Below are 24,185 nucleotides of genomic sequence, written 5' to 3' on the forward strand. Positions count from 1 at the left end.
CGGTTCGTTCTATCTCGCGCAAGGTTTATACCCAAGCTTATAAATATTTTGTTCCTAAGGTATTAATAAGTAGGTCGAAAGACCTCTAAGTGTCATTTTTTTTTTGTTTAACTATCTAAAGGTTGACATCTCATGCCAAGGACAAGGACTCGTGATAAGATTGCAATTGCGTTTTTTTTATATAATTGACGCAAGGGCTATTGCACAGATACAAAATTTTACTAATTATAATATTTTATATTAAGCATACTTTACATATAATTGTGTTTTTTAACTTGAATGTGTTAGCTTGTGATAGAAATAAAAACTTTTTAAGGTTTATTGTTTCATATTTTACAATATAATATTTATTTTCGGCATGCAACATTGTTATAAAGCCGTTATAATCAAAATAATATGACGCTTTAATCTCAGTAACGGATACATTGACACGAATATTAAGTAATTTTATTATTCATCGCCCTATAGATCAGTCCTTGCCGTTGCATGCATCATTAATCTGGTGTTATGTAGGCCCTTATTTTGTAATTTAATTACAAGAAACTTAAGAGTCATGTCGCATCGTTATTATGGATGTTCCTTGATTGTAAAACAAACATTTTTAGAACAAGGTTAGAAGAATAGAAGGCGACAAATACTCGATTGAAAGTTTATTTAAAAAAAAAACGATTAAAGCTAGGAAGCAAACTGATTTAAATATTTGAAGAAAGTTAGTGTCTGTCAATATGCAATTTTTATCGGGATGAGTTCACGATAGCTTTGTAATTTTGGTCCACAGACCACCACAAATACCATCTCCACCATCGGTCAGCAGTAACGGCAGCGGGAGCGGTAGCAATAGCGGTAGCATCGGTAGTGCGCCTCGAGCCGGAACGCGGGAGGTCCACAATAAGTTGGAGAAGAACCGCCGAGCACATCTCAAAGAGTGCTTCGAACTCCTCAAGCGTCAGCTGCCCGCCACACCCGACGACAAAAAGACTTCCAACTTATCAATACTTGGCTCGGCAATTCGTTACATTCAGGTAAAACTATAATCAACTTATCGATAATCTATAGAATAATCTAGTATTGTATCAATATAATGTACCTAATATCGCACAGTTATCGTTATTGTATATTTTACATGTTAAAAATGTTAATATTCGTCCACCCTTGAATTGCGTGATGGGTGTGGCTCTACACCATGAGATTGTAAAACATCAACAGACTGAGTGGCAAAAAAACTTATTATGTAATATATGTATGTTTGATAACGATTTCATTGCGCCAATAATCCTTAAATACTTGACAGTGTTTTAATTAATTTAATAATACATAGAAAGGTTTATTAAGATTTTTTTTTATGTTTAAAACATTTTAATTTTTTAATTTATCGTATGTAATACTCAGAGCATTTAATAATGCATTGTTTTCTTATAAAATATAATGCACGGTAATATTAAATTTATTATGTATGTATATTTGAATAAAGGAAATGGTGCGTGAAGGACCTCTGATTCTTTAATTATAAGTTTTATCTCACGGTTTCGTATTTTCCTATGGTCTGTTAATAAAGCTCATTGTTGCGTAATAATATTCATTTGGATTCTAGAAAATATCGAGAACACTCCGCCAATATTGCTACATGTCAGCGATGTACGTTATCCTAGTACTTTGTTCGTAGGTGCTTCGACGAAAGGAGCGCGAAAGCGAACACGAGATGGAACGACTGGCTCGCGAAAAGATCGCAGCGCAACAGCGACTCGCCGCGTTGAAGCGAGAAATCTCGGTCCGTGCCACGATACGCCCAAATAGTATTGGTTAGTAATATGTTCAAGTCTCATGTCAAACACTCTACTTCTAAATACATACTTTTATTCTAAATACAGAAAAATATATCTTTTATTCTATTACTTTTATTACTTTTATTCTAAATACAGAATAAATAATATTTCAAATAAATTACTATAAAATGTTTGTCATAAAATAAAATTTTATTAAAAAAAAAATGAAGTCAAAAATCATTTTTTTGGGTTTTCAGAAGCTGTTTGCGAAGAAAATGATAGGGACGATCGTGTTAATGGTCAGGTACTGGGAATCCCTGTTAGTGTGAGTGTAACTTTTTTCTACATGTAGATTATATTAAAGCATATACTTATAACTGTTTATTTATAAAGTTTATTTCATTCCAGATTTCGTCTTCGCCGCCGCATTCAACGATTCGAATGGAATCCTCGCCACCTCGTACACTAAACCTCAGCACGAAGCTACGCACGTTGCCGATACAAATTACACCCACAACTTCACAGGTAATCACGTCTCCTTATACAGCATAAAAAATAATAATAATAAAAATAACCTATAAAAAAAAGTAAGGATTCAAATAGAGAATGAAGCCAAGACGTAAACAAAACTGCCCAAAATTAATTTATTTTCATCGGTGAATTATTTAAACAACAATAACGATATAGATAATTATACTTTGTATAATTAACATTAAAATTATGTTTTATCAAGTTATTTTAAATTTTGTCAGTGACAATTTAAAGTGCGTAATTTTTTTTTTTTTTGTACATTGACCACGAACTTACATCTGCGTGACCTGAAGCGACCTAGCCTTGCATTGTTTGTTAACTATGAAATAAAGATAGAGACAAATTATATGATGATTTCTGATTCAGGTCGTGAGGACGTCGTATGGGACGAGACATAATACCCTCACCCTTACGACGATTGCTCCAGCGGATCCTTCATTGCAGGTACCATTTTGTGTTTTTTTTTAAATTTTCCCGACAAATCAAAAAACCTCTAATTTTTCCCTATGGACAAAACTAGAGTTAAGTGTACTATGCTACATGGCAGCAATTTCTTTAATAAAGATACTAGTGGGTAGTTTTTAAAAGAGTAAACGAAACGTAAAAAAAGCTAATCTACGGTAAATTGTTTTGCAAAATATAAAATAATCAAAGTTTAACACGGCTACTTATGTACATACATTCTCCTAAGATAAGACCGGCGCAAAGGCCTGAATACTTTATCATAAAAATTACGTTACTAAAATATAAATGAATCCTGTTCAGTACTAATAAATACGAATTTTACAAGCTTTGTATCATCTCGATGATACAAAGCTTGGGTGGTACCTACCCACACAGGCTTGCACAAAGCCCTACCACCAAGTTGAACATATAGCCAATTTGTACCACAGGGGTAATAAAAACTAAAGACAGGTAAATTACATTGACATTGGATTGATGCGATGTCATTGATCGAGAGCTTGAATAATCTATGATATTCATTATGTATGTCGTATGATCGCAAAGTCAATAAATTCTTCTTGAGCCAATGTATCCGTTATTATCCGATATTTTTATCTGTGCCGTTTAATAATTTGTAAAAAATACTTTGGCAAAGTTGACATATTCATACATAGTATATATATAAAAATCTTTTTTTTTAATCACTGCTTATTGGTGAAAAACGCATTAAAATCTGTTGTGTAGTTTAAAATGTCTAAGAATTAAAAAAGGCATGAAGTGATTTTATTTTATACTATGCTGATGTCTAAAACAGTTGTCGTACTTCGTGTTAAAAACGGGAAATTTCGACAACATACGAAATTAATATTAAATAATAGGTATAATAAATAAATAACGTAATATTACTATATTATATTACTATACGCAATATATTATCATATATTTATACAGATAATAAGATGATTATTACGTAAATCTGTTTAATTAAAATAATTATGTTTAATTATCCATCTTATCATTTACAAGAACATGAAAGACACACGTTTGACTTCAATATTCTAAATTTTCTTGAAAACCGAAAACCGCTTCATACTTTGGTGTTAGTGTAGTATTTTTTTAGTTAGGTATTGCAAGAAAACGTCTTCTTATTTTTTAGTATAGATAAAGACATATACTCAACATATAATATACCATTTTTTATTGCAGAATGGTCAAGATGTTAATGGCGTAACAAATGCATTGAACAATATAATGCATCCAGCTCAAATTCATCTCCCTTTATCCCAAGTAAGTTTACGGTAAATGTATCGTCAATATAAGTTAAAATAAATGATGTTATTGCATATGTAATTTTTTTTTATTTTCTGCAAAACCTTTTTTTTAGTAATGCGAAATCGGGAATTAAACTACCTCTAATATTATAAATAACATATATACCTTTGTATTTTAGGTGGTCAGTAGCGGCGGTCTTGTGGTAGGGCCGGCAGCATTACAATTGTTGTCTGCGGGCGGCGGTCTGCGAGTACTACAGGCGCCGTCTTTTCACACCAACGGTGAGTTATACTTGCCTGGTACCTTCGATGTCACCTACATCGTTTCAAAGTCATCTCTTACTTTTATTTATTTATATATTATTACATACAAAAGTGATACGATAACTTACTAACTAGTTATTGTTATTTAACGCATGATCAATGGATTAATATTTACATAGTTTTCCATTTATTTAAATCAAGACCCAAAAAATAAGAATGACGTAAAACAAAATTTTATATTAAAATAATTGTCCAATATTCATGATCGCGTATATATTATATATGCTCGAATGTAATAATCATACACCATTCATAAACCATATAATTATAACTTCAGTAATTGCGATGTCTAGGATTATGGTAAAAAGGTTTTTATTGGTTATTTGCAATTATGAAAATTTTAATATTTATCTTTTCAGGTGTAGCCACTGATAGCAATAAGGTTTCTAAAGAAAATGGCATCGTGACGCCACCGCCGACGTCAACAGGCAAGTATTTATTTATAAAAATCTTCCAATTTATAATCATTTAATATGGTACGACAAATTAAGTATTTGTGTAATTAAATAACAAAAATAGTGATTGTCAATTTGATTTATTGCCAATTGGGTTATTCATGTGTAAACAGATTAAACTAGTGATTGCAGCAACGTATTTAATTTATCTGATTTTAGATTCATCATCGATGCGATTATTGACACTTTAATATTATTATGTAGATAACTGATATGTCGCAATCAGTATGATGCTTTGTTACCGATAAATTAAAAATTTGAAGATAATCAAAAGAAGTAGCAATAACAGAGAAGCAAATCGATGCTTGTCCTACTAATTAAAATGAAGTACACGTCAATTTTATGAAGTTTAAAAACCTTTTTTGTCTAAAACTTTTAACATACATTCTATCTAAAATAAGATTTATTTTTAATTTACGATTTGTTCAACGTTATTAACAGTTTGTAAGTAGGAAGTCATAAGCATTATATTTATTTTTATAACACTAATTTACATGTATAAGTTAACGTTTACTTAAACTGAATAAATAACGTCCTTATATTTTTAGGCAGATATAAATCTAGAAGACTGAGTAATAAAGTATACTTTATTATTATATTAGGTAAACAAATTGGTTAAAAATTTAAAATTATATTATTTACTTTTACAGAAGGAAGCGTCTTGGTTGGTGGCTTGACTCCTCTCGTAGTGTCGCAGCCGGGGCATTTATTGCAAACGCACACACTCACACACAAGGTGGGATAAAATACCCTTTTTACCGAAACCAACATTATACCGATTAAGTAAAATCACCTAAGATTTAATATTACATATAAGAAAATAACTAATTATCACTTTTGATTATTTCAGATGGTAGAAACCCAAATGGTGAAAGGAAGTGTAGCGCCATTGACAGTGAGCGCGCAGTATTTAAGCGCCACTACCATCGTCAAACCAGTGGTGGTAGTGTCCAGTGCATCGCCTTCCACGTGACCTCCGCGTGAACTCTGAACGCCTAGTACACGCTCACTTTGATAGTGCTGTTCATTTATTAAAAAAAAAAACAAGTGTTTTATGGTGTAAAATTTTGTTGATAAAACTTCTGAATTTGACTCCAATTGTTAAATCAATTTTGAATTAGAAATTATATTTGGCGCATACGTGTTACCTCGTTATTATCCTTCAGGATCATGCAGAATATTGCAGATTAACTCTTATTGCATTGTATTGATCGCGTACTATAAATGTATATTAATTAAAATGTAATTCGCCACCATTCTTCTTTAGATGTACACATTATAACATTTAAAATTAATTAACATAAAATAATTCCGCGAATTAGAAGTTAATAATATGCAATTGCAACAAAATTTTACACCACTTACATATATTAATTTATATATAAACAAAAATATGCTTATATTGTACAAAGCATTTTCATCAGTGCGCGATCTAAAGTTACGTTTCGAGATGATTGTAAGGAACGTGTAATCACTGCCTATTTTACCAAGCAATAATTCGATATATGGACTTTTCGATTACGACACGTTAAACGATGCGTTTTTCCGTGTAGTTGAAATCTTTCTACAATTGGGTAGACAGATTCATTTCTCGACAATACGATCGCCACTGACATTCATCTTCAGTCGATTGCGTGATGCGCGTACGCAGTGTTCAGTTATTCGAGACAGTGACAGCAAAGTGAAATGTGTGATGGACGATTTGCGATGATTTTTATGCGTATCATCCGGCCAAACTGTTGAATTAGTGTAGGTACAATTCACTTTATATTTTTCTACAAACAACAAATTCCATGTGATTGTACAGAGCGCTACGAGTGTAAAGATATAATTTAATTATTATTTATTTATTTAGAGCCAGTAAAATAGGGAGCAAATTTTATATGTATCAGAACTGGAATATATTTTGGAGCCGATTGGAAAATAGACGTGGTTGTAATGAATATGTTCCCCATGATACTACTCCTTCGCTCAGACATCTATCGAAAGTCTGTGAATTTCTACAAATTATTCCTTTTATTCGAATAAAGTGTAGCATTTCATTGGATGCCATCTATAAGGAGGTCTATACAATTAACATACTGTAAATATATTTAGATTTAGGCTAAAATGTACTTGTTATGTATAGATTAACAAGATAAAGTTTATTTTTTCTATATATCTGTGATGTGTGCAGTTTAGCTACTGTAGTACTGGAAATTCTGTACAAAGATTCTGTCTTTAGATGTTGTCAATTTTTAATAATCGCGTGTTATAAATATAAAAAGTCAATAAATAAATAAGGCGTAAATAATTTAGGTTCGAAATGAATAATGTGGCTTATATATGTGAAAGAAAAAACATCATTATGTGATAAGTATATATGATGAAAGTACCAGGGATTAATAAATTAGAAGGCTGTGATTCGCACAAGCGTTTCGGCTATCCGGAATATGCAAGGATAAGCTTACACTTGTCCAGAATTGTAAGAATATTCAATAAATTATTGTATGACCGTCGTAAGCATCATGTACCCTGTAGTAACCCGTGCGGTTATTTATTCGATGATACTTAAATTATTTAATGTCGTATGCGACAGCATTCATTAAATTAGCCGGCGCTGGTTCAGGTCCCTCGGCCGTCCGAATACAGTGCCTAAGGAATTATAATAGTCAAGCTAAAATGAACAGTTTCATAAAACACTTAATTACAAATAACAGTTTAACGTCAAATAAAAAATTTGGTACTTTATTTCGCGAGATTGAATAACATTAAATTATTTACCCTGAAAGAAGATAAAGAGTAATCGACACATGTATTGTTCAAAATCTTATACGATATTGTTAACTCGATAAATCATTACAGAATTGTATTTCTTTCGTATTTTGTGTGTAACTCTTTTGACTGAACTAAATAAAACCGTTGATCTAATTAGCGAACAGTATGGTGCCTAATGTATGTTACGTCTTAAACTCTACATGTAAAGATCGATGGAAAAGAAAGAGCTTTGAGTTATTAAGGGGTCATAAGTCCATTTTAATAAAGTAGCGCGATTATAATTTCAGTTACGTTGTGTGCAATATTGATAAAATAAAATATAGATTTTTATTTCTCAGAAACGAAACTGAAAAAAATTTATTATTTGAAAGAAAATGAAAGAAAAATATTTATACCTTACAAGGGTAACATGAAATAGTGGGAAATGATGGATCATTTTGTGTCATGTTTGTTTCACACTCAGTCGTAATCATTTAAGAGAAATTAAAGAGACAGACCCCAGAAGTTTATTTTAAATCGATTGTCGTAACGATTAAGATTCAAATTATACGAGCGACATTTATTATTTACAGAACTGGAACAAAGAAAGATCTTACCTAAGTTAAGTGTCTGGTTTTCGATGTTGGTTTTAAGCATTTTATAATTTAATATTACAAGTTTAGTGTCTTTTATATTTTTTATTTCATAAAAATAACGAACAATCAATTTAGAATCCCGCTTTAGTAAAATATTTAAAGGAATCCATTATACGATTTTTCTGAGCTTCTGAAGTGATGTCTCTTTGCCTAATAATAATAATAAATAGTAGATATGAAAATTGTATAAATATTATAATTTAAGAGAGAATTTATTTTAATTTTATTAATATTGCGAAGCGAATGCTCATGTAAATACAATGATGTAGTGTATAAAATTCTAATATGTTAGTAATACAGGAAATTACATATTTATACTGTAGTTTTATTTGGTGGACTGATCAAAATTAATGCAGCTAAATCTATACCGATATATAAAAAGTTAATGTAACATTTGTAGTTTTCAACAATATCAACGAAGAGTCCTCGGCTGGATAAATTTAAAGGTAAGTTCCCAAAATTGTTACAAAAATTTCTTGCAGTGAAACGATTGTATTACTTCAAAAATATTCGCAGGCGTACGCTAATCTCAAAATTTGTAAATTGCAATCAGATAAATGGTATAGGAATCCTTACAAGACCAACAATTCACAAACAGTTAAAAAATCGCATCGAGTCCAAACTCAACTATCCAAGGACCTATTAAAATGTTAAAATACACATAAAACTAATACGTAAAATCCACTATTAAATATTCCAGTTACATATACACGTATAGAATATTTTTATATATACACTATAATGTGACATATATTCTCACTCATTATTTATAACTTATCCAAATTAATTTTAACGCAAAGTAACTTTATACAATATAATGAAACATTGTAATTAAATAATGAAGATGTTAATTAAATAGCCAAGAAACACAAAACCAGGAGTATAACTAATTAGAGACAATTAAATTTAGACATAGTAGTACATAAAACTGTTACTACTTTACTTATTGTTATATTTCTAATAGTTGAGGTCACAGCTATAACCCAAACTTCATTTTTTAAAATACAACTTTATATGATTTTATTATAATACATAATACTATAAGTACAATTGATGGCAATCTTACCAATATTATCGTACTTCAAAAACCAAGAAAATTGCAGTTTAAGGAAACACTATCATAGTAATCATACGCTGACTAAGTGTATGACTTAAGAAAAAAAAACAGTCAGTTTAAAATAATTTATTTATTATACATTACATAGTTCACAATAAAACGGTGCAGTAATTGTAGAGATATCCCACAAATAAACATTACTTTACTCAAACTTACTCGAACTCAACGTGGACCGATTTTTATATTAGTATAATTTATAGGTTACCTACCTATAAATTATACTAATATAAAAATCGTATAATACATATAATGGGTCTAATTTTATGTAATATTTTATTTTTATTACCTGAAAATTGTATGCATGTGGTAGATAAAAAGTCGCCACTGTCCCACGACTGTGCATTCGTTGATATCAAACTTAATCCATTGTAAGTGCTACTAGAGTTGTAGCGACTCCAATTACCTGAAATCACAAAGTCGACTTTATACATAACATAGTAAAAAATAATTATGTTGAGAAACTGTGTTTTCAAACAGTCGCAATAAGAACTGAGTTACTGATTATTGAGAGACACGGATCTAAACTAAAGTAATTATGTTAGTGACATCCTAAAATATGCCATATTATAGTTTTAAATTAAATTGATAGGTAGTTTAAAGAAGTAAGGAACAATTGTAAAGTTTTATCTATCGCGCCATTCGACGCTATTCGTCGCTATAGATTCTCGCGTCAGTTCAACCCGAAATAGCAAGTGCATGTAAATCGAGGTGTCAAATTGACGAATATATTAGGTCATATGATATTACAAGTTATTATGTTTGTGTAAAGATCATATTCACGTAATCAGATGTGATCGGTTTTCCGAATTTTGCAGATGCTACATCTAAGTTGCAGGGCCGCCGTAAGCGGGGGTGCGACGCGTGCACCGCACGCGGGCGGCACGTCCAGGGGGCGGCAAATTGAGCAATACATCAAGTACCTAATTCAAGTCATTATTATAATTCCCACAAATCCTTAAGTAAAATAAATTATTCAAAGCATCGAAAAATATCGCACTGAGTAAAGTTAAAAGTCCGTCGTCTGCTATCCTATGAAAAACACTTAGTTAACACAACTACTGTCGAAGTTAGGAGAATCCCCTTTAAGCTTCCTTATCAATTGGTAGATTAGGTATCCGTTACTTGTAGTAGGGCGTTGTCGTAGGGCGGCTTGAAGGGTATCACGCCGTAAGTTATATTGGTGGTCGCTCGAAATAGCAGAGCTACGGGCACCGTTAAACCGGGCGCGGAGGGCATACGTTCGCTATCGCAGGCGCAACGTGCTCAGCGCAAACTTAGAGGTACACCTATGGGCTGCACATCGTCGGTTGAAAAAAGAGTTAGAAAAGGCGTTAAGTAAACAGAGAGCAAGGGGGCGCCCCTATCGTGGTTTGCGAGGGAAGCTCCGGACACACGGCGCTCCTGTTACGGAATAACTACCGCCAGATCTCCCGCGACTGATCGGGGAGCTATTTCCGGGAAAAAGGGCGGGTCATTCAACCATCGATGCCTTAAAACACCCTGAAGACCTGGACAATGGAGGCGGTGGTCCAAGGGAACGTAGTCCTAACGGTATCACCGGACGTGGCGAACGACTTCAATAGTCTTCCTTTCTTTTTTTCTTAATTTAATTTACGGCATCCACGGACTCATAGGCCCATGCCTTTTTTATATTTTACATTTATACACTTTGGCGTTTTATACTTTATATTTTTACTTAACATCAGCACATATTAGCTAGACTTCAAGCTCGCCGTCTTCCTTTCGAGACCATAGGACCATTTCGATATCACGAGTTGCCTTCCTATCTCAGAAGGCCGTTGGGGCATACCTCCAGGATCAGGTGATCCTTTGGGAGGGGGCGATGGACGACTTGTCCGGCATTTGAAGTTGGTTTGACTGGCTCCTGCGGGCACCGACCTCGCCCGGGATGGGTGTGTTGGTTCATGGTGACGGGGCGAACCTTTCAGATGGCGGCCCTAAAGTCGGAGTGTCGCTCACGGTGGATCGAATCGAGATGCTGGTCTTGATGGTTTCTCTCCTCGAGGAGCGTCTACCGCCCTCCAAGAGACGGCAATTAAGGCGCAGACACATATGAAGGATCAGAGCCTCATCCTGGATGGAGCTTCGTGCAACATTTTGTCCAAATAGCTTAAATGTGGTTTGCTCATCAATACCAACGTAGGAGGACCTCCTACGTTGGCATTGCTGAGCAAACCACATTGTATTTTTTATTTATTGTAAATAAATAAATCTAATCCAATCCAGCCCATTTCCTGTCACTACTGGATATGTCCAGTCTTCTCCAATTGCACGCCACTGAGATCTTTCTTGGGCTACTCGCATCCAGCTCCTACCAGCCGTCTTGCGTAAGTCGTCACTCCACCTTGCCCGAGGACGTCCTACACTACGTTTGCCGAGACGCGGTCTCCACTCTAGAACACGTTTTCCCCAACGGTTATCGGTTCTCCGACAAATATGGCCAGCCCACTGCCACTTCAGCTTATTAATCCGGTGGGCTATGTCGATGACTTTGGTTCTCTGGCGGATCGCCTCATTTCTTCTGATGCGATCCCGCAGAGAAACGCCGAGCATAGCCCTTTCCATAGCACGCTGAGCGACTTTAAACTGGTGGACCGGCCTTGCCGTGAGATTCCACGTTTCGGCTCCGTATGTCATGACGGGTAGGACGCACTGGTTGAAGACTTTCGTCTTAAGGCACTGTGGGATCGACGATGTAAAGATTCGACGTAATTTTCCAAACGCTGCCCAATCCAGCTGAATTCTTCTATTCACCTCGTCCTCAAGGTTGTTTCTACCTAATCGCAAAGTCTGCCCATGGTAGATATATTTTTGAACAACTTCGAGGACGGTACCGTGTATCGCAATCGGTTCCAGTAGAACATGTTCATTGAACATGACCTTGGTTTTATCCAAGTTCATCCGTAGGCCGATACGCATAGAAGAATCAGCAAGCGTCTGCAAATCTTAAGTGAGAGATGTATTCGCCATTGATGTTAATGCCACGTCCTTTCCAGTTCAGCGTCTTGAACATATCCTCCATTGAATTAGTAAACAATTTAGGGGAAATAACGTCCCCTCGTCTCACACCTTGATGCAATGGTATGGGATTTGTTTGCTGATTCTGTACTTGGACGGAAAATACACCTATTTGGTTGGACTCCCTTAATGCTCGTAACAAGGCTCTTATCTTACGGGACCGTGGGAACAGTGCTGCTGACCCGCTTCGCCGAAGAAGACCAGTAGAAGGGGTCTTCGCTATGGATGTCTTCTCCTCCCGCCATAAGTGTCCCGGGGTTAAGGGTTTCTGTACCCTGAGAACTCCCTAGGAAGTGGAACTCCGCAGAGGTGAGCCTACCGTTAGGACGTCACGGTAGTATGCACAAAAGATTTCGTAACATCCTCCAAAAAGACAGAGTGGGTCGCTAACGTTGGTTTTTTAGCAGGTATACACCCCGCCCCCCACCTCATGTGGAGGAATAGTGGTATGCGTTTTTGCAGCAAAAAAAGGTCGGCATAATAGGTATTGCACGCAGGCGACAAAACAGCTAGCGGCGGGCCTGCTAAGTTGTGACGTACTATATATTTTTAAAAAGCCGAATATAAATGTTGAATTAAATAAGAACCTTTTCCTATTCTGATTTGATTTTTGTTGGATTACGTTTGATTTTAGTTGGATTAAAGGATTGCGATTATATTTCGTAGACAACACTAAGAAACCACATATTTTATCGCGATACTTTTTACTAGGTAGAAAGTGTCAATAATATTGGAGTCTTTACTTTGTAAGGAAGTAATTGTAAAGGAATTATACTTGCCATAGATATAACGTGTCTATCAATTATACATATTCCCATAACGTCATACGAAATGTCATTCAAAATGAGTTGTTTGAACAATGTGTCCACGGCTTCAAAGAGTTGAATGGTCTCTGACGTCACATGAACCAACATTTTTCCTACCAAGATTCTTGTACATGAAATCTGTTAACATTTTACAAATATATATAACTTCGGAACACGTCATTCTTTACATTTAATTGAACTTGTAAAAGATCGATTCAGAAGTGTTTGTAAAAGCTTACGTATATTTACATATAGGTATATAATACCATTGTTACTATATATCAACTCCTATATAACTTTTTGTAAAAAAACCTAAAACCACGCATACAAAAAACCTGCATTCGCATCCGCGGATGTGAAAAAAAATCCGTAACATCCGCAATATCATTATCATTGTAATTATTTTTTAAACATAATTTAACTAACTTTTCAACGTTTAACTTTGTGATAACAACTTATCATTGCATCAAACATTGTGCATTTGCTTCTAAAATATATATTTTATCAATAATAAATAAATAAATATTGGAAAACATCAAATACTTTACTCTGATCCCCATATAAGTAGCTAAAGCACTTGTGTTATGAAAATCAGAACTAACGACGGTACCACAAACACTCAGACCGAAGACAACATAGAAAACTAATGTACTTTTTGTACATCGACTCCGGCCGGGATTCGAACCCAGAACCTCGTAATGGCGTAACCATGAAAACCGATGTACACACTATTCGATCAAGTTTCGTTTAATGACAAAGTATATAAATATATAATGACGAAGAATTTTTTCTACGTTACCAGTTGTCGAGTTTTGTGGCAGGACTCCACTAGTAATAATGTTCGAATTACGTTAAATAGAACCCAGATAAACTCCGCGTTATTCGAATAAAGTTCCGTATACGGACCACCTGTTTCAAAAGAAATACTATTGAAATAGACGATTTACTCACACAATTAGTAACGAACATATATAACATAAAACTTGTTCATAGTCATCCATTATCTCTTCAAATATTTTACGATACCCATAGAAGTAGGTTTTATTATTTTTTATAATACCTGAGACAATGAGACGCCCGAAAACGGTACTTTGACAAAATGGCGCTGCAATGGAGTCGGTGACGTCACTTGCTTGTGTCGTAATCCGTGATACATAATTATAATCTACATACAGTAGGGTAACGAGGTTAACGAGCAAGTGACGTCATCATAAGCCCGACCAAGAGCGTTTTGTGACACGTCATTTTTATATATAGACTTTTAAACAGATTTTTTAAATTTTTATAATAATATATATACATACTGGTTACAATTATTGTCACTATTTTTTGCAAAGAAGATGATTTGAAGTTGTCGTTCATTATATATGACAAGAGGTAAAAAAATAATGTAAGTGATACGTATGTACTTGCGATATTTCCAAAAAATATGTTAAAATTTATTCCAAGATTGACTGTCAAGATACTCAAGTGAAAAAATAGGTTAGAGCTTTCAATTCTATTTAATTCCACCATCACTTCACAGATCGAAACAAATTTCCGAGACAGTTGACGAACCAAACGCGCCAATGTCGTTTTTTGGTTTGGGTTACTGTTACCTGTAAGAATTTTGATAATAAAAAAATACTGAAACGCAGGTAATTTATTACCTGTTCTTTAGTGACTAGCCGAAAAAGGCCCACGCCGACTAACATATCCAGCTGAGTTTTAGGTATATATTATAATATATTATAAAATCTTTTTATATAAATAAAACTAAAGTAACTTACATTGTTCCAGTTGTACCAAAACATCTTTAAGCCTTCCATTTAGTTCCTCAAAGGAAGAGTTGATAATCCCCACTAATATCGTAAACTGTATTTCAATATATAGCCACATATTATATATTAATATTTTGTTTATTAATATAAATACCATACCTAAAAATATACTTACTTTTAGATTAAATTATTCCATAATTCTATCTTAATAAATGCTGCTAGCATTCTTGCCACCATTCCACGCGGTCAAGATTTATACAGTAACTAGTTTTAGTTCATATTTGTATATATATTTAAGCATTTAATGTTGTTAATTCTTATGTTAATAAAATTTAATCTCTTAATAAATACGGCATATTGTACCGTAACCAGGCTCGTTTAAAGTGAGGGTGCAGGTGGAGCGCGTTTGCTGTTTTATGTATAAAAAACGGAATACGCGTATATGTACAATACCTTCTGTGGCGAAATATAAACTAATCAACAATGTTATCCATGGCGCTAATGGTAGGAAAAATTTTAGAAAGTTGATTCTCCAACGTTTTGGACTTCGACGAAAATGACTGCTGTCGGCGCATTTTATCTAAAAATATATATTATATTTATTTAAAAAAAGGATTAAGCCAGCGCAGCGCATAAAAAAGCAACCTATCGGAGATGTCAATCAACTAAAATTCATTGTCACATCTCTTTAAGCTACCATATTATATCCGTCCAAAATTTCTTGTCAACCTTCTCGGTAACAACAGATGTTCACAAACAGATATCCATTAGTTGTAGGATATATCGTTCATAAAACTAGTAAAGTACCTGCATGTAAGACCATAAATACCCAAGACCCAGTCTAAGAACCTGTTACACATCCAAAGAAAGAATCTCTCCAAATGTAAAGTAATAAATATGTCAAGAAAGCGACAATTGCACAATAGCGTATTTATGAATATTATATGAACATCAAATGTTTCGTCAACACAAATGGAAAAACTAATGATATTCTTTATTTCAATCTCAAAATGATAATTTATAGTTGAAATGACCAGATTATATACAATCTGGTCAAATACCATCCAATTAAGCTGAGGAATCCAGAAGCCTGCGTAGACTAATACAACAACACTGCTCAACAAATTTTTATCAATAAAAATATGTCATAAATGTAGAGTTCAACGCAAACATTTTTCGTTTATTCAAAAGTTTTTTTGGGAATTTCAAAACCAAAGCGACTATGCATTTGATTACTATCAAGAAAAAATTTCATTCTGATGAAACGACAATAATTTCCTGTGCGAAAACTCTTGATTTTTGTAACAGGATAAGATATGGTGTTTTTTTTTGCATAAATTCATTACTAACTGGTATTTTTTATTAAATCTAAAAATATTCGTCCTACAAAGTGAACGGTTTGATCAAAGAGTCTTTCTTCCAATATTTATAGATAACAAAGTCATCAAATATTATGATTACTAATCAGCAGATTTTTTTTACTTATTTTAATCTACTTTATTTAATAGTCACATTGTCCTACAAATTAAGTGATATGTTATCCCGGAAATTGTTAATACCATACGACACTTTTTCTTATTACTCTAACTTCAGTTAGTATTAAATAATGGGTCTGTGTTTTTTCTGCTCAAATATAACAATATCCTACAAGAAAACAGGTAACTTTTTATCACTAGTCCGACAAGAATTGTTTTTTTCTCGTTAACCTATTTGTAACATAAGATAGAGGAATATAACATAATCTATAAAGCAAAGTAACACTGATTGACTCTTCACGACATCTACGAAACTATAGGTCCAATTGACTTTAATTTTAGCATTTCCTTTCTTGAGGTAGACTTACTAAAAAAATTTTTGGATATTAGAAGGAAGGGAAGTGGGAGAGCTAATTTGTATGATTTTTTCTCATATACAGGATCATGACCACTAGTGATAATATAAATTTATAAAATTACTAACATACATATGATAATATCACTATCAATGTAAAATTGTCGTTATGTTTTTGAATATCAATTTCACATAATTTTCCCTATACTACCATGTAATATCGTAATTAAAATTTACCACAAAACATGATTTAGATGTTATGCTCCCATTAGTTCCATATTGAATAAAGGAATTTGAGTTTGAGTTTTTAAGTTTATTTTACCGGTAGAAGTTATGTTATTATTTTAAATAATATGACGTCTTGGATTATTATCCACATTATGTAACTACATAAGTAACGTGATCTGTGTTTTAAACATACCTCGTTAATGCGTGTGAGTAGACGGAAAAGGTCCATCATTCTGACATAATTGTAAACTATAAAAATATTCAAAGGCACCAAATTCACGGTGGTTTTAGTAAAAAACAAAATTAAAAAATTTATTTCTTGTAGTAAGGTAATATTGCCTAGTTTATTTTGGATGGTCGTATAGAAGGTGTAAATTGCTGTAACGTCTGAAAGAGGAATTCTGTATTAATATTAAAGTGCTTATAATTCAAAACAAAAGAAAAGTTATAATGACTTTTTTTATGGTATCGTGGAATGCTCAAATGTGCCACCCAATTGTACGTAGTCAAAACTACCCATCAATATTGGTGCTGAGTGAAATTAACTCTTTCCTTATAAGCACTGTGCCACAAACCTTGGCAACTAAAATGTTATGTCCCTGGTGCATTGTCAAATTCAGAACACAAAAATACATATTTAAAAAAAAGCAATGCAAATCACGTCGACTGTTCATACATTGACCAATGCTGCTAGAAATTTGTCACAAATTTTGTACTAATTTACTTGAATAAGGTACTTGTTTTCTCAAATATTCGCCGGCGATAACTACGAAACAAGCGTTAAATAAAACTAACCGAAAATTAAGATGATAAGGATCCCAATGTAGAAATGGAAACGTGAGAGAAAGGCGACTCTCCCACTCATAGTATTAAAGCGAACCGGCGCTACGCCGATGATCTGCGACACTCGCAGAACCAGCGCCAGCATCTCGTCTACTATCCAGCATTCAGATGTATCGCCCATATTCTAAAGGGATAAAATAAATCATCAAGGCAATTAAAATATTTTTATGGGTGTGGATGGATATAGAGGTAGAGGACGACCAGAGAAACGATGGATGGATTGTGTGAAAAAAGATATTGTTAAAAAGGATAATACTTGTGAGATGACGTCCGACAGAGAAGTATGGAAGGAGAAGACATGCTGCGCCGACCCCAAATAAAGTTGGGATAGCGGCAGGAGGATGATGATAATTATGAATTAAAAGTTTCAATTAATGTTATTGAACACGTGTAAAAGTATATATGAATAATAAATATAAAAATAAAGTTAATGCATTTAAATTAAAACGTCAAAATACCTTACAAGCGCTGTACTAGAAGTCGAGAATTATCATATCGCTGGAAACTATGAGTATTAGTAACCCAATAACTGTCAAATTATGAGTATGTGTTTCATTGTATATAATCATATTGATTTGTTTCTATGATTTGATACAAAGTTTCTATTATTGTTAAAGATGTTATCTTCACAAATTCGTATAAAAAATAAATAAAAGGTTGTGATTATCGGTGTACACAGTGTAAACAATTTTTTTTATTAATTATATGGCTTTCGACACAAAATCACTATTTATAATGATGTTGTGTGGATTTATATAAAAAAAGCATTAATAATATGTATTGTTTACTTCTACCATAAATGATTTATGTTAAAAAGTAAGCTAAGACCTTTTGTTGTGCGACAGGAATGATTTTCTTTACTGACTGACTTTCACCAGACGTTCCACTTTACTATTGATTGACTTACTTGCCCCCTTTTTTGAGTTATTTTGCCACAGTGCACCGACTCATAATGTTCTCTGCCTTTTTTCGCTTTTTAATTTTAGTTACAATTTTTCTTATTTATTAAACGTCAGCAGATCTTCGCTGGAGTTGCAGCTCGTCGTCCTTCTTGAAACACGTGGCCCACGCTAACTGGTAATATTTTTATGTTATAACTTTTAACGATATTTTTTTTTATAACATTTAACTAAGTCTATGTACTACAGGGTAGTATCCTCACAAAAATTGTATTGTATTTATTAGTGAATGGTATAAATAAAAATTTTAACAAAAAGAAAAACCGACTTCAAACAAAACACTATTTTAAAACAAATGAATATGCACGAAAAAGTAATAAAAATAATTGCGTATTCAACATATTTTTTAGAGTCTTCCCTTAGGAATATAAGAAGGTTAATAAGGTAAGGAGAATATTTTTCATTTCATTTAACTTATTAAATGAAATGAAAAATATTAGACTACTTAAAAGTCGATTAACGATTATATCATGTAGTTATAGTTATTGGTATATTTGGAGCCGGTGTCAGCCACGGTGCCCTTGCCCCAACAATCAAAAGAAAGAAGCGATACGAGCCCCTTGATTGATCCAGTATATAATTATATAAAAGGTAATTTGTAAAAAACATATTTGTTAAAGTATTCTCGTATTGTTTTTTGATAGATATACTGTAGGGTTTTATTGGCTGACACCGACTCCAAATATAACAATAATTATAACCACATGATATAATCGTTAATCGACTTTTAAGTAGTCTAATATTTTTCATTTCATTTAACTTAGGAAGACTCTAAAAAATATGTTGAATACGCAATTATTTCTATTACTTTTTCGTGCATATTCATTTGTTTTAAAATAGTGTTTTGTTTGAAGTCGGTTTTTCTTTTGCCCCATATCGCACCCTAACTGCGAGCCGTATAGGAGTTCCATCACTACATAGTATAAAACAAAGTCACTTTCTCTGTCCCTATATCTTTAAATCTACGCAACGGATTTTGATGCGGTTTTTTTTAAAAGATAGTGTGATTCAAGGGGAAGGTTTGTGTATATAATACATGAACAATATAGTAAAGAAACACTGATAATTTTAAAAGTTTGCGATGTGATGTCGTAAATAAACAAATTCTGTAGTATATTTAGTATCAGTTCAGATCCTGTGCTCAGAACCTTACCAAACTTTCACCAAATTACCCTTGAAGTATATATTTTATAATAAAAAAAGAATTATCAAAATTGGTTAACGTGATTTTCAGTTATTCACCTATTTGTCGCGCATATACATAATGCAAATTTAAGACTTATGTCGTTTTCATATGGATACCATCATCGGAAAAAAATAAAAATGGAATGAAAATGAAAATAAGAAATTCTTGCTCGGATTAGAATTTTTGTCTCCTAAACACTTATCTTGGAAGTATAATTTTTATGCAGTCCATTATTGCAAACTTCTTCAAGGACATACGGACCATTTAAGTTGTTTATCGTTGCGACTACTCCTGCGTTCTCTTTAATTATAATATTAGTCTCGCATGCTGCGAATCTTGACGCATTTTGTTTATGAATCACTGAGTACTTCATACAGAAGCATTGTAATATAAATTAATAACTAGACTCGCAGTTTCTCCAGTGGTGTAGCTATCGTAGGTTCAGGTGGTGCAGTGCACCAGGACCCCGGAGTTCAGGGGGCCCTCTAAACTAAACCTTAAGCTTCTAAAGTTAGAAAATCACGACCCTGTGCACAACATTTCTTATTTTTAGTTAAAGAGGGATGGGAAAGAGCGTGTGAGGGCCCGATTCTTTTTCTATGCACCGGAGCTCTTCCTTACCTAGCTACGCCACTGAGTTTCTCCCGTAGCTTTAACATAGCTTATGTCTTTACTGGAACCCTAAGTGACATGTGACGATTTTGATCAAGATTATCATCGTTGGTTTAACCATTTATTTACGAAAAAATAGCACAAATAAACAGAACTCCAATGGCATATACAATTTATAGTTAAATGAAAAAAATACGTATTGATAAGAATGTTTGTTGTTCGAGCTCCAGAAATAAAAAGTACCAGGTTTATTTTGAAACGAGCATAAATATATCAAAATTTTATATAATTTATAGAAATTTATTTAAAGACAACCGATGACATTTTTAGTTTATAAAAAAACGAACGAGCAGGAGGCTCACCTGATGGAAAGTGATTACCACCACCCATAGGCATCTTCAAAACCGGGGGGCTTGCAGGTGCGTTGCCGGCCTTTAAGGAAGGAGTACGCTCTTTATTAAGGTCCGAATTCTTATTGGTTTGGAACAACCGCTGGTGTAAGCTGGTTGCACAGAATGGTTATGCGAGGTAGAACATATCTTGATGGTGCAGAGTGATCCAACATCTTTACGCAAAACAAAAGGATCAAGCAGGTCGGAAAGGACTTGATCGTCGATAATTCAAGCCGCTCTGCATTGGATACGCTCAAATGGAAGGAATTGGTACTGAGGAGCAACCAATTAACATTGTAAAGAGAGGACTCTTTAGAATTGAATCTTTATTTAATCTATCATCCATCATCGGCGAGAATTTTCGCACAAGCTTCACTCTGCTTAAAACTGGCACACCCAAAATTTTGCGGAGCGTTTTGCGTTTTTTCGACGGCCCATACACCTTCTTCATATTTACATGAAGTACCATTTTATTATATTTAAGCTATTTTTTTGGATCGATTTATTTAAACTAATATTTAAATTATCGATACAACGGTATGTAGGTACACTATTTCTATTTGAATAAACATATAATTACGTTATCACGGCGTTCTTGATCAAATGCTTGATATGAATGAAGTCGTATCGTAATTTTCTTTTTTAAATAATATAATCAATAATTTTACTTAGAGTCATATAATATGTATGTGTCCCAGTGAATCTGACAGCTTTAACATGGACGATCGTGTGTGCGTTGTGCGGGGCGCGCTGTCTTACGTGCTGTACATCTCTCGACTCCTCGGTTTAGCGCCTTTACGATTCCAGAAGCTTCAAAATGATTACAAAGTTTCCGTTTTACAATCTCATTTGTTATACTCCTATACAATGATGATCTTGTTAAGTAAGATATTATTTATTAAACCAAACATTAACGTGACTTATGGAAATAAATATGAATGTGTTAAAATTATATTTTATTGCAGAAGTTTTAGTTTATATAAAAATATGGACAAATAATAAAAAGCATTCGAAATCTTTGTTATATTTTCCGTATAATTGTTATATTATACTTTAAGGCCTATGGTTTATTCTTGCTGCACAGCAAGTAGCAACACTGAATAAATATTATGAAAAATACCTATGCTGTGAATATCTCTATTGAGATATTTTGGGACTATTGCCATAGATTTACATGTCGCTGTCGAATTATTAATATCAAGACCTTAACTATACACGGATAAGAACTAAAAGTTGTTACTGTACCATAACCGCGTGGAATAGTGGCAAGAATGCTAGCATTTCCCTTTTGAATCATTATCCCGATCCTCTATCACAAAATTAACAAGCCCCACTGTCACCAGCGAAGGCAATATGTCTGTTACTTTCGTTTTAATGTAATGTTTAACATTTTATTTGCGTATTTGCTTTTACAGATCTCCTGGGACTATTATCATTTTCATTGGATGTTGATGTTTTATTACTCTCAAAGACATTTCAATTAAAAGAGTTTCCATTATTCATTGGTTACCATCAACTGGACATTGTAATTACATGGGTTATTATTACACTAGCTTATTGTAACGTTAAGAACCGAATGGAACAGATGATACTCAACCGAAATATCATGGAGAAGGTATTTTTAAAATAAAAGCCGAAATTATTATGATAATCAATAAAAAATAAACTGCCATTTTACTATAGTTGATTGTTGATTGTTCTAAAGTCGCCATTGTTTTTTCAAATTCATGACACAGTGTTTGTTATTATACAAATTAAAAAATTACTTTTGAACAATTTGATCAGCCAACGGTGACAAAGTAACAATGTTACGGTTTCATTGTTTGTATTCACTTAATTGCACGTCACAATCATCAAGGAGTCGGGGTGCACTACAGCGCATGTTTTGTTATGATTTGATTCCACAAGGTTAAGGTTGCGTTTAGAGCTTCTAATTGATAACTAAATGAAAAAAATCATTTGGAATATCAGAGCTCTGATCTGATCATATTATCAAGATTTTCCGAAATAGTGCATGAATATTGAAATAATCTGTAGTCCTTCATATTTAATAATGCCATTAGTGTAAGTGAGCGAAACATTAAAATTGTTCACCAGATCTCAGCCCCGGGCCGGATTAAGGACATCTGCTTTGGGCTCAACTACTTCATAATAGAAATTAAAAAAGAAAATATTCTGTCTTATAACTGACACAAATAGGTCGCCTGAAAATAAACTAATAGGTTGGGGAAAAAGTTTCTTCGTATTTTATATGAAAATTCAAAAAGTTTTTTTTATAGTTTATTTACATTTGACATGTATGTATGTTTGATATGTATGTAGGTGCCATTTTGTTCCATAACTTTTTGCCATCTTGTTGGTAGTGACATGATCCCATTGCTGTAAACATTTTGGGGCTTCTGATCGAAAAACTGCGACAAGTGGTTTTGGCAGTCCTCTCGTGATGTTAACCTGACAATGCAAGGTCAGGACTATACGGCGGATGCATTAATACCTCCCAGCCAAACTCTCGTAATTTTTGTTGAGTGGCTAAAGATGTGTGAGGTCTAGCGTTGTCATGGTGAAAAACTTCTGTTGATCAATTCTGGCCGCTTTCTCTCAATTTCTTGCTTCAATCTCATCAATTGTTTGCAATACAGTTCTGAGTCGATGGTCCTGCCGGGCGGTAACAGCTCAAAATGAATGATGCCCTTCCAATCCCACCATACACACAGCATTACCTTGTTGCGAGTTAATCCGGGTTTTGCCACAGTCTGTGAAGCTTGACCGGCCTTTGACCACGATCTTTTTCGCACGTTCTTGTCGTATGTGATCCACTTTTCATCACCAGTTAGCTTCTTCAAAAATGGTTCGGTTTCATTACGTCGTAATAAAGAGTCACAAATGAGTACACGGTTCATTAGGTTTCTTTCAGTGAGTTCATGAGGCACCCATATATCGAGCTTTTTTGTGTACCCAGCTTTATTCAAATTAGTCAAAACCGTTTTGTGGTCAATTGCCAGTTCTTCAGCTACATCGTAACTACTAATATGCCGATCTTGCTCCACTTTTTCAAAAATGGCATCAATTTTGTCCGTAACAGGGCGACCAGAGCGAGATGCATCTTTGATATCAAAATTTCCGGCTTGAAAACGCTTAAACCAAACTTGCGCTACTCTCACAGATACTGCATTAGGTCCATAAACATCACAAATTTTTTTCGAGACTTGAGTTGCATTTTTAGCTTTTTTATA

At 33.6% G+C, this 24,185-nt stretch overlaps 1 protein-coding gene across 2 annotated transcripts in view; it reads left to right on the forward strand.

Moving 5' to 3' along the window:
- LOC124533229 (max-binding protein MNT-like) overlaps positions 1–8,495 on the forward strand; it is a 31,194-nt gene extending 22,699 nt beyond the window's left edge. For both annotated transcript variants that reach the window (XM_047108430.1, XM_047108429.1), the window contains 10 exons: positions 779–1,022; positions 1,664–1,799; positions 2,021–2,088; positions 2,172–2,288; positions 2,661–2,738; positions 3,945–4,025; positions 4,189–4,291; positions 4,693–4,761; positions 5,439–5,524; positions 5,639–8,495. In XM_047108430.1, coding sequence (XP_046964386.1) covers positions 779–1,022; positions 1,664–1,799; positions 2,021–2,088; positions 2,172–2,288; positions 2,661–2,738; positions 3,945–4,025; positions 4,189–4,291; positions 4,693–4,761; positions 5,439–5,524; positions 5,639–5,761 — 1,105 coding nt within the window. In that variant the 3' untranslated portion in view covers positions 5,762–8,495. The remainder of the gene's footprint in view (positions 1–778; positions 1,023–1,663; positions 1,800–2,020; positions 2,089–2,171; positions 2,289–2,660; positions 2,739–3,944; positions 4,026–4,188; positions 4,292–4,692; positions 4,762–5,438; positions 5,525–5,638) is intronic.
- The last annotated feature ends 15,690 nt before the right edge of the window (positions 8,496–24,185 follow it).

The sequence above is a fragment of the Vanessa cardui genome, chromosome 10, assembly GCF_905220365.1.
Source record: "Vanessa cardui chromosome 10, ilVanCard2.1, whole genome shotgun sequence".
Taxonomy (NCBI): domain Eukaryota; kingdom Metazoa; phylum Arthropoda; class Insecta; order Lepidoptera; family Nymphalidae; genus Vanessa; species Vanessa cardui.